The 17,526-nt window shown below is 31.9% G+C and overlaps 1 protein-coding gene across 3 annotated transcripts in view; it reads right to left on the bottom strand.

The window, feature by feature from the left end:
- The window catches only part of GRID2 (glutamate ionotropic receptor delta type subunit 2), a 1,244,525-nt gene that overhangs the window by 493,930 nt on the left and 733,069 nt on the right, over nt 1-17,526 (bottom strand). For all 3 annotated transcript variants that reach the window (XM_039845721.1, XM_039845720.1, XM_039845722.1), the window contains one exon: nt 418-471. In XM_039845721.1, the coding sequence (XP_039701655.1) occupies nt 418-471 (54 nt within the window). The remainder of the gene's footprint in view (nt 1-417; nt 472-17,526) is intronic.

The raw sequence follows: 17,526 nt of genomic DNA, 5'->3' as shown, positions 1-17,526 counted from the left end.
TCTTGTTTATTCATATTCTTATGCTGAACTACTTATGGGGGTGGATATAAAAAGTTCTAGAAACAACATTAAAATATAAATGGAACACAAGCACTCCACTGGGAGGAATTCACTTTGCTTACAAAAAAGTGTACTTTTTATAAAGATGATCTCCCAAAACAGGCAGTGTGTTCAATGGAAAAGGCTAAAAGAATACTCAGTGGGGAAGACAGTCTCCATTTATTTTATTCACACAAAGCCCTTTATAATTAAAAAAAACCCTCCTTATTCTATTTTTATTTAACAGCATCCACTCAGTAAGCTGAACATTTACTCTGTGTTCTGTTTCCTTTTAGAAATTCAAGGCCTTTGGAAATGCTGTGAGTATACATGTAAAAACAGGTCCTAGAGTTGACGATAAGGTTTAGTTGGCTTTACCTCATTTATAATGATCCAGTGACAATCAAAAGCAACCAAATTAGTCTCCACAACCTAGAATAGAAAAAGAAAAACAGCTATCAGTCAGCATTAATTATGGAAAACAAACCAAATTAAATGGATACACTTTGTAAATGGCAAAAACAAAAAAAATGAATCACATTAAAAAGATCTTTGTTATTTAAAACACTGTAGGAACCAAACATTGTAGAAACAAGCATTTGTTTCTGATGTGTAGAGGCATCATAGGCTTGCTAATTAAGTTTGAAAATATAATTCATCAAAAGTCTGGAAAAACATAGGTTTCACTTAAAAAAATAATATAATAATACTGTATAGCGATAGTAATTTAACTGAGAGTGATATTCAAATCACATTTCCTATTCCAAATAAATTTTGATAGCATTCGATTATCCAGCTAATAATTATCTAAGTACATATCCCTCCACAATTATTCTCTAACTTAACATTATCTTCTGATACTTACCTCTGTATATGCTTGTGGTATTGTCTTGATAAAGTAAACTGCTCTGTGTTCTGAAAAGCTTTGTGTATTTTAAGGAGATCCATTCATTAAATTATGTGAATGTAAAGACTAAAAGCCATGAACATTATATGTTGCCATTAAGTTATGGGTGAGTAATTTCAGTAGCTTTCAAATTGTTAATAATATAAAATAAAACTTATGTAAAAGGAAAAGCGAACAATATATAGGTAATGACTTTGGCTAACTGGGTAAATTGATTCTAAATGATCTTGGGCTTAGGCCAAAAAACTGTGAGCTGTGTGTGTGTGTGTGTCTGTATGTGTGTGTAATAAAGGTAGCTTTTGCATGAAAGTTTCCATTCTATCCAATCTTATCTTATCATACATATTCTAAGACATGTTCTTAGAATTCATGCCATGGGGCATACCGGCACGTAATAGGCGAGACTGTTTTATAAGAGATTATTCTACGAGATTATTCTGTTATTTTCAGCATTAATACTCAAAGATTGACTTTTAAATGAAGATGCTTTCTAATAAATAGCAAGGAATTGTTACAAAGTGTGAATTGCATTTTGGTGGTGATTCTTTGTCCCATGAAGAAATGCCTACTGAAATATGTATTGAATCATGAGAAATACAATTGGAAATATATTTCTTATGTGATTCAATGCAGAATCTTCATTTTTTAAAATTTCGGTATAAATTTTATATGATTTCAATATGCATTATATTGGTACTTATGACCTTACTGAGGTGTATAGATGATACATTAACATAGAAGTGAAGATGTTATCTATAAATAAAGTTATATCTTTATTATTATTTACTTAAATACATACATGTTTCACTTTCACATGAAACTTAATATAGAAAATATGACCATTGGCAGTTTTTGGTTTTAGCTAAAAAAATAAAATCACTTTATACCAGTAATTGCAGCCCTTATTTTTCATTTTATGGTATTTTTTCTTGTCTTAGTGACAAATCATCAGTAATTTATTAGCAATAAACGGTGTTAGAGAATAAATGGAAATTCCATGAAAACTAAAGGGATACAAAGCAAAGACTCAAATATAAGAAAAGTAGTTACCTGGATAAAATAAAGAGAAATCAGTTACAGATGGGAGAAAAATATGACTAAATACAGAAATAGAAAGAATTCAGAGAAAAGAGAAATAAAATCCAAGATACAGACTGAAAGTACTTCCGAAACAATATTAGTAGTAGAGTGAAGGGATGACTCAATTTAGTTTAAATTGTTTCCATTTAGGTAATATGTACCATGTGGCCAGATTAAGCAAAATTCAGGCTATGGGAACTCTTCATTAACCTGTAGAACTTAATAAATTGAAAAGTTGTCTTGTGCAATAGCATTTATGAAATAAGTAGAAGAGTTATGATGGTAAATTATTGATAATTTGTGTAGACCATAAAACTCACTCATTTTTCACACTTTCTGTCTTGAAAAACTTTCAGGCAAAAGTATTAAGCAGTATAGAGTCACAGGTTCAATCCTGTGTTTCAGTAAGAGAGAAAGGCAAAGATCTCATATAAGGTCATTCTACTTGCTCTACCATCCTCCTTTGCTAAGAGTCAGCAGGGAAATAATCTCCTCTGACTCCTATCTTTGGTTTTACTCATGAGTACTAAAATATGAGACATTTATCAGTATAAATTTAAAACAAGGAAAAAAATATTAGCACATTATTACCATAAAGAAATAAATCATTTATCAAAATAGTTCATGTTAGTGGAGTAGTCCCTACTCCACTGCTCCATGATGTGGTACTGCACTAAACCTGAAATAACCTTCTGTTCTGTTGAGGCATTATTACATTTTGGGTCTACTTGTTAGAATAATTTAGCCTATCTTAGCTAATGCAATTCTTTTTTATTAACCTCAGCTATGCATTTTTTCTAACCTTAATAAATTTAATAAACATACTCATTGGAGTGATTTTATAAAGGCATGATTTCAAAACCATGCAATATTTGTTAGCCTTTTCATAAATAATGAACAGTCAGAACTTTTTTACAAGCCCATTTTTCTTTTGAGAAGGAAGGCTAATTAGACTACAAAGGTACTTAAGAATGAAAAGTTAGATCTCTCATTCTTCTAATTATATCCCAAAATATACACATACACACAGCTAAAATTCATGTGTGACGCCATGTTATAAAGAAGGTTTGAAAATTTTTTATTGCTATGTTATACACAGAAAGTTAATGCTTCTATTCTTTATCTGAAGATCAGTCCACTAAAAGGGAAATATAATTTCCTTAAGTCTAGGTTAACATCTTCATGCGTAACCAATGAGCTGGCATTTGAGTTCTCTGATTTTTTATATTTGAATGTTACTAAAAGTGAGCAATGTGAAAAAGCCACTAATTAAAGACGTAACTGCTATCTGTAATGAAAGGAGCATTTAGTAAAGGTCATACAAAGATGAGAGGGAGTTTAATACCTTGAAAATCCAGTAGGTTTTGAGTTTTTTCACTTAAATGATTAATGTAGGTACAGGAGTACATTTTGATATACATATGTATGTGTGTATTACAGTAAATTTGTGTATATGTAGAAAATGTACTACTGGTTATATATGTTATATAAAATGTACTATTAGAGATTATATTTATATATATACACACACATATATACAAGACGTAAAATTATAGTAGAGTTAAAAAAGAGACAAGAGCAATAATGTTTATTCTTTTCACATATTATCATATTAAACTAATATAATAAACATTCTTAGGAAAGATTTACATAAAAAATAAATTTCAGCTACTTGTGTGGATAACAAAAGCCGGCTATGGTAACTCTCAGATCGAAGCATCTGATAATTTTTATATTTTTTAGTAATATTAATCCCTTTCTACTTGGCACTCTTTGGCCAAATAATACTGTTTTGAACTAGTGGTATTACTAATTTAAAGAACTAAATTACTTCTGGATAAAGGATTAAGAAACAATTGTAAGACACCTTAGAATTTTTTATCCATATAATTATTTCCACAGTTATGTTAGAACTCAAGCAGGAAAAATTGTTTCCTTTCCTCATATTCTTTACCTAAGTAACACATCTCTTATTTCAGCAGTAAACATATTTAAAGTCAATTACAGGGATTAAGAAATTTGAAATTTTTCTTTTTTTCAGTGGAAATTTATTTATTTATTTTTTATCTAAGTACATCATTATTATAGTTGTTTGGTCTCATTCTATGGATTTTAAAAAATATCTAGCAAGTTACTAAACAGTAATAGTACTTTTTAATACAAAATTTAAAGAAATTAGGTTGCTATGAAATATCGAAGATCCTTAAATATATTTTATATTTTATTACCATTATGATAAGAAACACAGAAAGATAATGCTTCCACAAAATCACATTATGCTTTGGCTATCAAAAGAAAGTAGCAAGTCAGTAAGAAAAAAAAAAAAAACTCTCCACTGGGGACTCTAGTATGTTTGATTATCTAAATAACCAAAGAAGTATGGATTTTCCTTGGTAATCTGTTTCTCTCTCTCTCTTACCCCATGCTTCTCTCTTATTACATGTGTGTACATTTGTAATGGAAATTGAGCATGGTGCATGTTCACATAGAGTTCCTCTCACATCGGTCTATAGTAACGTAGTTACCACGAATAAGACTAACCACTACCCAAGAAGTTGAGCTTACTTTAAGGGAATTGAGCAAAAAAGAGGGAAAAAAAAAAATCAAGTCCTGTCGAGAAGACAAGTGATGAGTAAAGACAGACCATCTGTCATTGGCAGGAACTTTAGAACTTCTGAATCTTTAGAAAAGCCTGACAATTTATCACCATGTCTTCCATCATTTGTTCTCAAATCTTTAGATGTGCTAAATATAAGACAATCCGAAGCAAAGAAACTGCCAGAGCGTGTATCTCACTGGTAATAAATGTGGAACAGTTTCTATGAGCACAGAGGACAATTTAATTGACTAAACAATAACATCAACATGCTGTTTTTCACTCAACCTTGAGGCTTAACTAAATTAAGCTTTCTCCCTTTGCACGATGTACTAAATATTACACATTTATGCAAAGGGTTCCAGTGCTCTGTGTACCTGCAGCAGCAATGATAGCAGGTGTTTGCTTCCTGCCCATTTCAAATTACCAGGCGGAAACTTGTGTGTGTCATGCCTGGGGAAGAATACCCACAGTTATTCTGAAGCAAGTGGCCAGAAAAATATTAAAGGCAGAAACCTGTGTGTGTCATGCCTGGGGAAGGATACCCGTAGTTACTCTGAAAATAGTGGCCAGAAAAATATTAAAGGCTACTTCTTTCCTGGCTTCTAATCTATAGCAATATTATACCTTATATCAGCAGACCCAGAACTGTATTTTTGGGACATTACTTCTACTATAATTTGTAAGCATTCTGTAGCCAAATAGATTTAGAAATGCCAGGTTAAGCAAAGTGAAATAGATGTCATTACTGCATTACTCTTAAAAACTTTAACAGGTTAACATCAATATCAAAATATAATTAACATAAAAGTAATATTAATATGTAATATTATTTCATATATTATTTTGGGACATATGGCTTCAGATTTATGAACATGAGCTCTAAAATCAGATAGCCAATACCTCTATTTTCTTACAGTATGACTTTGAACAAATTACTATCCCTGTAGGCCTCAGTTTCCTACTTGTCATTAGGGTAATAGAAATCATTGTGAAGATTAAATGTGATAATGGCACATTGTAAATTTTCAATAAATATCAACTCCTCATATTAATAAATATGCTTTATGGAACTACAGGAGAAGGTACTTGGAATGTAGCATATCCCAAATGGTCTGACCATGAAAACCATTTTTCCCATTACAAACCTCATGAGATTAATGCTTTTTAAGAAATGTAGACTAGAACCGATGTTAATTTAGTCACACATTTAGTCACACAAGTCCTATAATTTTTTTGAAGCACCGAGAGGAGTTTTGTAATTTTAAAATCATGATCTTACAATAATCCTACAGAGTGTGACTAACAGAAGAAACTTTCCACAAAATAAAAATGAATACAAAAACAAAAGTTTAATTATATTTTATGTAAAAAAAACAAATTCATATGTAATAGTTCTGACCAAATGAAAAGTGATACTTTCACTGAAAGAAGTGATACTTCTTTCCTTTTAATCTTTTTCCTCCTTTATAATACAAAATAAGTCAAAACCAAACCAAACCATTATACGCTTCTCCAATAAAACACAGAAAGGGAGTATATCATGTACACAGCTTATAATGCATAGATTTTTAGGAGGGATTCATAGATTTACAGTACAAACTCTACACCCAGTTGCCTGAGTATCATACATGGCTAAACTGTACTCCACCGAGTAAATACTAAAGTCTCTGAAGTGCAGAGTAATAATACAACTCTCCAGCCTTCTTAAGGTATACTAGAGATCATGTGAGCTGGGATTCATTTCCATTGATTGCTTTTTTTGGTTGTTTAGCTTGTTTTGTTTTCATTTTCCTTCTCAGTAGAAGACCTGAAGCCACAGTATAAGGAGACACTGGAGTTTTATTTGTGTAGATTCCATTTTTAAATACCAAGTATATCCAGCAGATGGCATCAGTAATCCCTCATGCAGATATTGGGCAGTATGGGGATAATTTGAAATAACTGTCGTGTTTGCATTTCCCCTTGAGCTCAGCATGGATCCCCAACTCTCTTCTGTTCTTATCCAAGCAGCCGCTATCTGCCATCCCACTCTGCTTTTTGCTTTAGAATCTCTGCTCTGATCTTCCAGCTGGAAGACCACAAATACACTTTCATCCAAATCCTCTTGCCATTACTGCCAAAGTTATTTCATAAACGGATATGCTAGAATTATTGTTACTGCTGTGCAGTTGGGTCTTCCCACACCCCCTGGGAGATGGAAATATGCCACCACTGGGATTTGGCCAACAGTATGCAACCTGCCATGCTTCTTAATGTAGAAAGATGGGCGCTAATGCAAACAAATAAGAGAATCTGCATTCATCATATGGCATAGACCCACCTTACTGTGTCCTATATTATTGAACAGAGATTGAACCGCAATTAAAAGTGAATTCAGGATTTCAATACTTTGCCTGATGAGGATATAAATAAAGATTTGACAATTATTTCCAGTGCAGAAAAAACCACCGTGTCACTGTTTCCATTCTTTGTGAACTTCTGCTTGCAATGGTTTTTTTTTTTTTTTTTTTTTTTAAGATGTCTGCTGTAGTGATTAAAGGTACATTATCCTAAAACAATCAGGAAAAGTAGGGTTTGTGGAAGGATGATTCATCCCAGGTCTTGCCTGTTTTTAACATTCTAATAAGGTTACTTTTTGTACAATGGGTTATTATAGTAAAAATACATATATATTTTTAATTTAATTTAATTTTTGCTAGCACAATGACCCCTGGCAGAGTAAATTAATTTGTAAGTACAAATGACAAATGAATATAACTTTTTGCTTGGATTTTGATGGGGACTTAAAATCATGATTTGGGGGCATACTGGAACTTAGTTGCTAGGATTTATGAAATAGGCTTTCTTGCTATCTAATAGCCAATAAAGAAAACTTTTTATAGAGAAGTCTACGGATCACATCAAAATGCACTGCATAGGCCCTTCACAAATGTGAACTTTCATGCCTTTGCTTTGTTCCTTTTGATCTCTTCTTTGTCCTTTCTCTTCAGCAAAGTGTTTCTCAAAATTCAAAGACTGAAACAAATGTCAAACCCTTTCCCACCCTACCTCCTAAGCCCAAGCAGTATTGTCCCAATTCTCATGCTCCTCTAATACACTAACAAACTTTACTCCAGCCTTAATTAAATTGTGTGTAATTATATAACTGGCTGTGAGGGCCACGTTGTATTTTCTATTTCCCTTATTTTCTCTGTTTCAGCTGGCTTTCTTGCTGATCCTCCAGTATAGTCCCACCTCTGCCTTTCTTTTGCCTTCTGAATTGCTTTTCCACTGGGGATGTGCACAGAGCCTCCTCCTTCATTTCATTTAGGTCTCTGCACAAATGTCACTTCATCGGGTGCATCTTCTATGATCACCCACCCTTGCTCTCCCCACGCACTTATCCACATGAGACAAACACACATTTATTTACTGTTTCTTTCTGTACACTAGCTTCACAGAAGAATTTCATTTTAATCACTAATCTGTACCTTAAAAATAATTTATGACATATTTAGAGTTTCAGTAAAATTTATTGCCAGGCACAGGCAAGTTTTCACTGAATGTACCTATTTGGAGAAAAAGTAAATAGCTATTTGGAGAAAAATTATATAGCTCCAATGAATGTTTATACATCTATGTACATTCCTACTTCACCTAGGACTAAATAATTTAATAAACTTGTATGCAAAGGAAGTCAGATAGAATTTAATTTCAAAAAATTAAACAAATAACTGGAAAATTACTCAATCATATTTTCTCAACCGAGATGTTGATAATTTATGTGGTAATAAAGTAAAGAAGTAGCATATTCAAAATCTTCAAAGTCAAATACCTCAGGATTTGGAGGCTATGTGATGTTACTGAATGAACATAAAATTTGAATAACTGGGCTGTGTTCAAATGCCAGATCTCCTTATTGACAGTCAGAGATATTGCTTATTCTGTCAGTTCCTGATTATCTAAATAATGCTATTTTCACAGGTGTATAGTGAAGATTAAATGAATGCATCTAAAGTGCCTGTAACATTATAAGCTACTGTCTTTTCTCTGTTAACCTCCTTTCCCCTATTTACTCAGTTTGCTGCAGTATTTTTGATAGTACTCACAAATGACTATAAGTGCATTTGTTCAATTCAATAAATGTCTACTGAATGCTATTTATAGTATATTAATAGTAATAATAAAAGCTAATAGTTACTGAGTGCTTAATATGTGCCAGGCATTCTATGTGTGTGTGTGTGTGTGTGTGTGTGTATATTTATTTATTTAATGCTCACAATATCTTTATAATGCAAACACTACATTTATGCCTACCTTATGTATAAAGAAACATACATAAGGTAGAAACATACATACAGGCAGGGATAGAAGTCAGAATCAATAACTACTAAACATTCTTCCTACATAATGTTCTCATAGCCCTCTTTCTTCAAGTTTTGTAAACTACTATGCTTTGTTCAAAATAAAAATATAGTCAAACTGATGTTGTAGAACACTGTGTGGTGTCGATTGGAATTCTATATTTGAACTCTATTGTGTATCTTATTTGTGTCTACTATATACCTCTGAGATAGAACCATTGAAGAATTTTAGAAATGCAGGTGATTTCATCTACCATTCTACTCTATGACCATTCTCTTGAAGTGGTATAAGAAAATTAGTTTTTGTTGTACGGTAGGTCTTATTTCCCATATTCTTTTCAGAATGTAACAACTTGCTATATGATTAACTTATTAAACATTTATATATGTATATAAGATGTGCAGCTGATGCTTAACAAGAGAAATCTTTTCCTGTTCTCTCATAAAAGCAAAACTTTTGATGTTACTATAGGACGAAGGGCCAAAAGCTTCTAGAAGAGAAAATAGATAATGATTCTTAGGTGTTTTAACAATAAGGCAATTAGCATTTAGTAGGTGAATCAGTTTACTACTATTCTTTGTGTAACAGCTGTATTCTGGGTTATCAATAGCTCATTATTGATGAAGCCACCATGAAAGCTGATTATTACCCATTAAAGGACATTACTAGTTTAATATTTCTGGTATACCCAGGCTTTTCTAATATTTCTGCTCTCTAAAATATCTAAGTTGTCAATAGTGGTATAAAATATTGATGATTCTAGAATCAAAAGACTCTATAGGAGAATAAAAGTATTCAAAAGGTCCTACCAATTTTCACACACAAAGTACCTAAAAGAAAAATAAAGAAATGCAAAAATGTGAACCTCCATGGCCATATTCCTAAAGTAATTGTGTTGGTCATTCTCAAGGTAGTTAAGCTCATTGGAGGTATTATTCTTGAACTCTTTTTTTTATAGAATCAAGAAACGAGACCTTCAAGTTTTCTGGGGGTTCTAAATTTCTTTCATAGTTTCTTCCATAAAAAGTATACCTTGTGGCCCACTGTAAAAATGTTTTTGATGGTGTTTGGCTTAAGAGCATGGACACTTTCCAGAATTCTAAGCAATTGACTCTTCCGTCTGTGCTATTTCACTATAGTAAAATATAAACCATCTTTTACTTACCACTGACAAATCACCTTATGGTGTTAGAACTGTGTTTAGTAACAAAATATCAGTTGAAACTGAGGCACCAACTGCTAACTGCTCATATAAAATGTCATTTGTAGAACAGAATTACACAGTTTGACAAAGGAACCTGTGTTACGAGCACATAATATAAAAATATTAAGTTATCTCACATATTTTAGAGTTTTCAATGATCTTAAACCTCTTGATAATATTTTTAAACTCTTAAATTTTTTATTTATATGTATGCTTATCTGTCAGTGTTTATAATTGCACGATTTTCACAAAATGACGAGAGTTATCCAGAATGCCATTTACATGTGTTATAATATACAGTTCCACCTTTCTTAGAAATGAATCACACAACTGTGTGGTTTAGTGTCACTCCAAAATCATAGCTTCCAGCTTTTACTGGATATTTAATTCTAACAAGCAATTCTTCCATCTGCTCTTTCCCCATTTTCCATGGCAGTCACATTCAATCTTCAACCAACTCCACTAGCCCATTTTACTAATAAACTGTACAAGCAACTTTGTTTTCTATTTAAACAAATAATGAATAGATGAAAACTAGTAGAAATGGTTTCAAGCCCTCAAATTACTCCCCTTCTAAAATCAAAAGCAAAGCAAAAAAAATCTTTATTTGAATAATATTAGATAACATTTTGGAGTGTGTATTACCTACGAGAAACAACAGTAAACATTTCAGTGCCTTTCCTTATACATTTCATAACAACGCTTTAAAGGTATTTTCTATAATTTTCCCTGTTTTACAAATGAATACATACCTTCTTAACTTCATTCCTCCCCTCTGTTCACAGTAAAATAGGCACTATTTCTCCAAAGGGGACTAATCATTTCAGTAGAGCTCTGGGTCCCTTTCTTTCCTCCTAAGGAAATGTGCAGCATCAGTTCTCTATAGACACTTGTGCCTTCCTCATCTCTCCATTTACTACTTATGCTCTATACATTTCCTTCCACTTAACATATGATCTCTCAACTGACTCTTATAATCTTCTCAAATATTGCCTATGATTGCCTTCTCTCTTTTTGCACCTCCTATTCATATCTCAATCATTCTACCTTCTCTCCTCTGCATCTGCCTGGTCTCTAAATGTCTTTCAGGATTTCCCTTGGGTATGATTATCGTCACCTCTAAGAAGTGTGCCATGATTACCACAACTTCTTCCACCATAAATTTCTCTTATAAATGTGGATATACCACCATCACAGTACATATTTAATTATATTTTACTTATCTTTGTACTTATCTATATTCTCCACGATGTTAAAAGCTTCATGAGGAAGGGATAGTGTTTTATCTATTTCTATATTCCCAACAACTAACTCTGGATGTGACTCATAGACATTAAATAAATATTGTGAACTGGATAAAAACTACTATGTTGGAAGGTTACCTTGCCCCTTAGGCCCTTGGCCTACATGAAATGGCTTGTAACTGCAGGTGTAAACAGTTTTCAGTATATCGACTGGTCCCACCTAAGAGCTTGTGTCTTTCATTTTCTCTGCCTAAAGACCTGGTCCAGCTTATCTGCCACATGCAAACATAACCTAGACGTGGGGGTATGTTAGCATCACTGGTATGTGAATATCATCTCAACCAATTGGGGTGAGCGGAAGTGAATAAATGCTCTAGTCTTCTCATCCTCCAGTGGGGTATTTCTGAGGTATACCCCATAGTTTCTCAGAAGATTTCCCATAGGATTGAGTCCCCGTGGCCCACATTTGTAATTCATTCTTGATGACACATTCCTCACCGGCTTTTCTCTTTACTCTCTCATGTAGATCGCTTCCTCACATGTGCCTTTGGGGACCACCTCCCTAATAAACCATCTGCATCCAAGCACTTGTTTCAAGATTTGTACGAGTAACTCAAACTGAGTCAGCTTTCCCACACAAAACATATAATTTACTACACACGAATAGAAAATAGTTCCTTTAGTAAAATGAAATTCTTGAGGAGTAGAAACATTCTTGAGAAATTAAAATTATGCACAATCTGTCCATAGGAGTTGTCTTCTTATAATAGACCGTTGAAATACTTAAAATTCAAAAAAGCTTTGCTATCACTATGTTGGTGTATTTGAGGATTCTTTACATTGCTGATTCTCAATATTATCACAAATTAGAATCACCTGGAGGGCTTTTCAAACACAGATTCTGGGCCCGCCCCAGTAGTTTCTAATTTTGAAAGTCTGTCCTGGAGTCTGAGAATTTGTATTTCTAAGAAGTTTCCAGTTGATGCCCGTGTTGCAGATTTGATGAATCATTTTGAGATCTGCTGCTTTATAAAAAGTCTTGCTCAGGGAGTGAGTTTGATTATTTTGCATTGATTCTGTATCCATTCAATTCATTTAACAAAACCATTCAACCTTTTTGAGCACCTTATATATACTGGTCACAGTGCTAGGCCAGGAGTCACTTCACTGAGCAAGGCAGACTTTGTCTTTTCTCTAGGAGAGCTTTCAGTCTAAGTCCACTGAATGCTTATTAGGAATGTAAAAAGTGTAAGAGAGTTTGCCAGTGTACCTATAATATCCTAGCAGAAGTAAATAAGGACATGCACCTTTCCATAGGAAAAAAGACAAAAGCCTGTTTTACAAAGAATATAGTCACTTAAGCCTATTTAAATATAGCTTCTTATTTGAAGTAAAACTCTTTACACACATTAAAGTGTTGCTATTTATACCCCAGTCATTGCCTCACAAATCATACCTTTACACAAATTATTTTGATCACACAATTTTCCATTTGTAGTGAGGGGTTATAAGAATTGAATTTTTGCAATTGGTAAACATAAACATTATTTTGATTTTACTATCATGTTTGTTTGTTTTTTTTAATCTCCAAGTGATAAGGTCGGCCTTGAGTACAGGCTACCAATTATATCCTGAAATGCATCGTTGGATTTGCCTGCTCTTTATTTCCTATATGCCATTCCAGCTTCAACTGTAAGAATCAGTTCTGCTAAGTTAAATAAATGACGTGTCAAGGCTTGCTTTAACTGACTCCAGGAGATCAAAATTAAAGAAAAAAACATATTTTAAAGATTAGTATAGGATTATATTTTTACTTTTCATTCAATTTTTTTGAGAATTAATTTGTATTAGGAAATAATTAAACACACTAAGGTGTGTTTCTTTCACTACAGTTGAGGCCATAAACACTATATGGCACAATTGTGGTTCATAATTCGAGGGGTGGCCTGGGGATATATAACTTTCTTGGTCTATTTTAAAGAGTTACATACAGATTTTGAATCTCCCATATGTTTTATATTTTATTTAAATGCTTAGCACTGTTTCACAGAATAGTTTCATATTTAGTCTAATTTCACAGTATACTCAGGTCAGAACACAAAAGTAAGATAGCAAAGAAAGTTCTATTAGATAACAATCCCCTGTTCTCTCTCAGACTCAAAGAGATGTCCCAATGGCAGTTTCTGAGGGCCACCTGTTTGCCTCTCTAGAGAAATCTGAAAACAATATGAATGCTGTTGACAAGCTTCAAAAGGCTTCTTTCCCAGATGGCTTGATGACAGAGTATTAGAAGACTTTAAGAGTATTCTGATACTACATATTGTGACAATTAAGGACAAGGACATAGTCGAAGTAAATATCATTTTCTGATTGATTACCACAATTGTTGAAATGGAGTGATCTGGTGTTTATTTGATTAATTGTTTTGTTTCTTTTACAGACTCATTGGTATAACACAAAGTACACACACACACACACACACACACCACACACACACACACACACTCCACTACTGACTACATCATTATTGTCTAATGAAGTAAGGGCCTACAGTAGTTTAGTGTGCTTGTACATTTGACTCTGATTTTCAGTATGATTTACAATATGATTAGTTCAGGATAGTTTTTCACATCAATAGAAAACTCCTTTCTTAAGACCTACTCATCCCTTGTATTTTTGATACAAAATTAAGAAAATCGAAGAGATATACTGACTTGCAACTTACGGTATACGTCCTAAGCAATTCACTGAAGTGTTTATCAATCATGTGTCTAATTTAATAATTTAAAATATAATGTATACATTAGAAGAGGGCAACTATTCCTAGAGATGAGTTTTAATCTGTAATAAGATTTTTTATTTTTCATGTTAAGTTAAATTATTTTTAAATGGATCTTTTACTATGGTTGGTTGCTTCATTTTGTTTAAAAGCAAAAATATAACTAAAGTTATGGATTCAGCTTCTGTGTTGGTAAATTACTATTCCTCTTTCCAAAATCTGGTTATATCTATGACACTAGTCCCATGAAAAATAACTGAACATTATCATTTCACCTTTGGGTCTTCAAATACAGAATGTAAAGGACAGAATATTAATGCTATAGAGAGATATTGGAAAAGGATAAAAAGAGTGCTGAATGGACATGCAGAAATTAATAGAGGACATTTTGAGTATAATGAATAATTTCTGGTTGGTATTTTCTAGAACATATTGGAGAGATAAACCTTTTTTGAAATATAATTGATAGATAAAATATACTTAAAATGATTTTTGAATAAATGGAAAGCTGAGACATACTTTGATGCAAATATTTACATATTCCTTTATATACTAGAGCAGACTGGGTTTAGACAACGATAGTTGGGGACACATAGAGAACTAGCCAAATCTGGATATGACAAAAAGAAAAATCCAAACAATATTTTTTATAATTATTGCTAAAAGTTTTAAAACAACATTTAGTAATGAGAAGTTGACAATTTATCACTACCATATGTTTAAATTATGATTTGTAAAAATATTCATAATTATATTTAAAGAAAATTTGTTAAAAATTGAAAATTACATGTCATTTAAAAAGCATCAAATGGGTTTAGTTATATTCAACAAATTAATGTTTCCAATTATAAAGGCCATAGTAAAAGAATCCCTTGCAACATTCTAGATGTAGGTATGCAGGCTAACAGGAAGACAGCTTGCTACAGCACTTAAGATTCTGGGTGCAGGGTGGAAAGAAACAGATAAACAGTATTTCTTACCTACTGATCCTTTACTAGGGCTGAATTCTTTCTAGGCATGTTTTTGTCATAGAATAATACCTTTATGTAAAAGCTCTTTGAAAAGACTCTTCAGATTCAATTTTTTTCTTAAAAAAAAAAAGTATAAAAACTCCATGTGAAAATATGTATTCTTTTATCCTAATTTTCTTACATTTTAGTCAGCAGATATATAGTTTAAAATACATAATTAATTATCTTTATTTTTCAATTTTTGATACTTGGAGCTATACCATATCATTCTCAGAGCTAATAAAATCTCACTAAGATAATTTCCAAATAAATATTCTTCAAATAATTATGCAAATTTTCTGATTTACCTTGATAAAAATTATATAGTGTATATCTTTGAAAATTATATTTTAACATTCTTTTACTGAAACTTACTTTGTGAGAAAAGTGCTCTGCAAATTCAAAGAAAAAAATATGTCAACTTAAAATATCTACACTATGGGGAAAATTCATCTCTTTCGCATTAAATATGACTTTAAGAAAGCTAAAGGAAAACATTTCAATGGAGAAATGTTCTTAAGTGCCTAGTAAAGAACATTTTTAAGGTTGAGAGTTGGATATGATTCAAAACCTGGAACATCCCAAATATTTGTTGTTTGAAATTCAAACTATGATTGAAATTTTCAGGTGTTCACCAGAATGTCAAAGGCCATTCAATCTGCCAAATTTCTGAATGGAGTGGTGGAGACTATAAGTCTTGAATGAAGAATTACTTTTTCCTTGAGAGTGGAATTAAGTCCTCTTATTAAGTCAATGGCGGTTCTAATTTATAAAAATCAATAGTGGCCTTTGAAATGTAGTTTAATAAAATATAGAAATCTATATTAAATTCCAAAAATGTCAAGGATATAAATAAAATGTCTGTGTAAAGACACTAGAGTTTGTTGTTGTTTTAATAAAAGTGAACCAGAAGTGCTAGACTATTCCCTTTCTTAAGACATTTTATTTGGGGGGGCAAATTATGACATAAATAAAGAGAATAAAACCATTGAAATCTCTAAACTATGTCAGTTTAAAATATAATGCAAAAGGTAGATGCAAAGCCAATTTGACAAGTTTGAACTTTAGTAGTTATAAATATGCTTATCCAAAGAGAGCAACAAAAACCAACACTAAGACTGTTGTCATTCTCAGAGTTCAAGGATAAAACATATCACCGTACGAGGATGCAAAAATTTTGGTCTATTTTAGGCTTTCTATCCCATTAATTCATTTTCAAAAGGTACTGCTTTTTAGCCACCAATAATGGAAATATTTACATAGGTTCTAAAGGTTGGCAATAAGTAGCAATATTAAAAAATTCTAAATAAAAATTTTAAATCTTAACATGATGGTAGTTTTATGTATGCTAACAATAGTTCACTTTTTGCAACTGAATCAGAAGGCAAAAACATTTGGAGCAGAGGCAACAAGATCTTAGTCTAAAATTTTTCTTTAAGATATATATATATTTTTAAAAAGATACTATATGTATATATAACCAATAGATATATGGGTGATTTGGTGAGGTATTGAACAGAAAAGTAAAGTGATTCAGAGAAAGTACACATTGAATGAAGTCAGAGCCTCCCTGGAACCAGGAAAAAATATTTACATAGTTATATTAATGATAATACAGACTAAGGACTTAGTTATAAATGTGTTAAAACTATTTTGAGAGGGAAGGAAGTGTAACTTTGTGTGAGATAACATATATAAGCTAATTCTCAACTTCCATGTTACTCTTTCAATATATAATATCAATATATGAAAAATCAGAACAAAGCAGTGTAAACTTATTATTAAAAATATTTGGAAAATACCAGAAGTAGCTAAAACAAAATAAAATTTGAAGTTTGCCTTTATGGAATAGAATGAGAGAATATGGGAAGAAAATGTAGGAAAGAGTAAGGAAGCAACTCCTGTTGTTCATTTTTAGTGTTATAAATAGTTTTAAAAAAATGTGTATTGGGTACATGTATATTGGGTAAAATTATGATAAAAAATTTATTTTTAAAAATTGGTATATAGTCTTTTTCCAGATTATTAAAAAGAACTATTTTTTTAAAGAATTATATAAAAATGACCTAAGCAAAATATTTTTCTAAATAATTTTTGTTAAACTTTTCTCTAAAATCACATTAAAGTGTAATTAATATCCACAATTTTAAAGCCTGTCACTTTTCAAAGTACCATATTTCATTTATGTTTCTATTTCCAAATCTTAAATATATCCCTCACAGTATGAAACTAAAGCAGTATCAGCTTCTCTGTTGCTGACCTTGTCATGTGTCTGTAGACTAAAAAATCAATTCAGTGTCCGTAGTCAGTTAAAACTGTG

This window comes from Pteropus medius, unplaced genomic scaffold, assembly GCF_902729225.1.
Source record: "Pteropus medius unplaced genomic scaffold, Ma_sr-lr_union100, whole genome shotgun sequence".
NCBI lineage: Eukaryota > Metazoa > Chordata > Mammalia > Chiroptera > Pteropodidae > Pteropus > Pteropus medius.
Note: the sequence above shows the minus strand (reverse complement) of the source record. Positions and strands in the feature narration are given on the sequence as shown.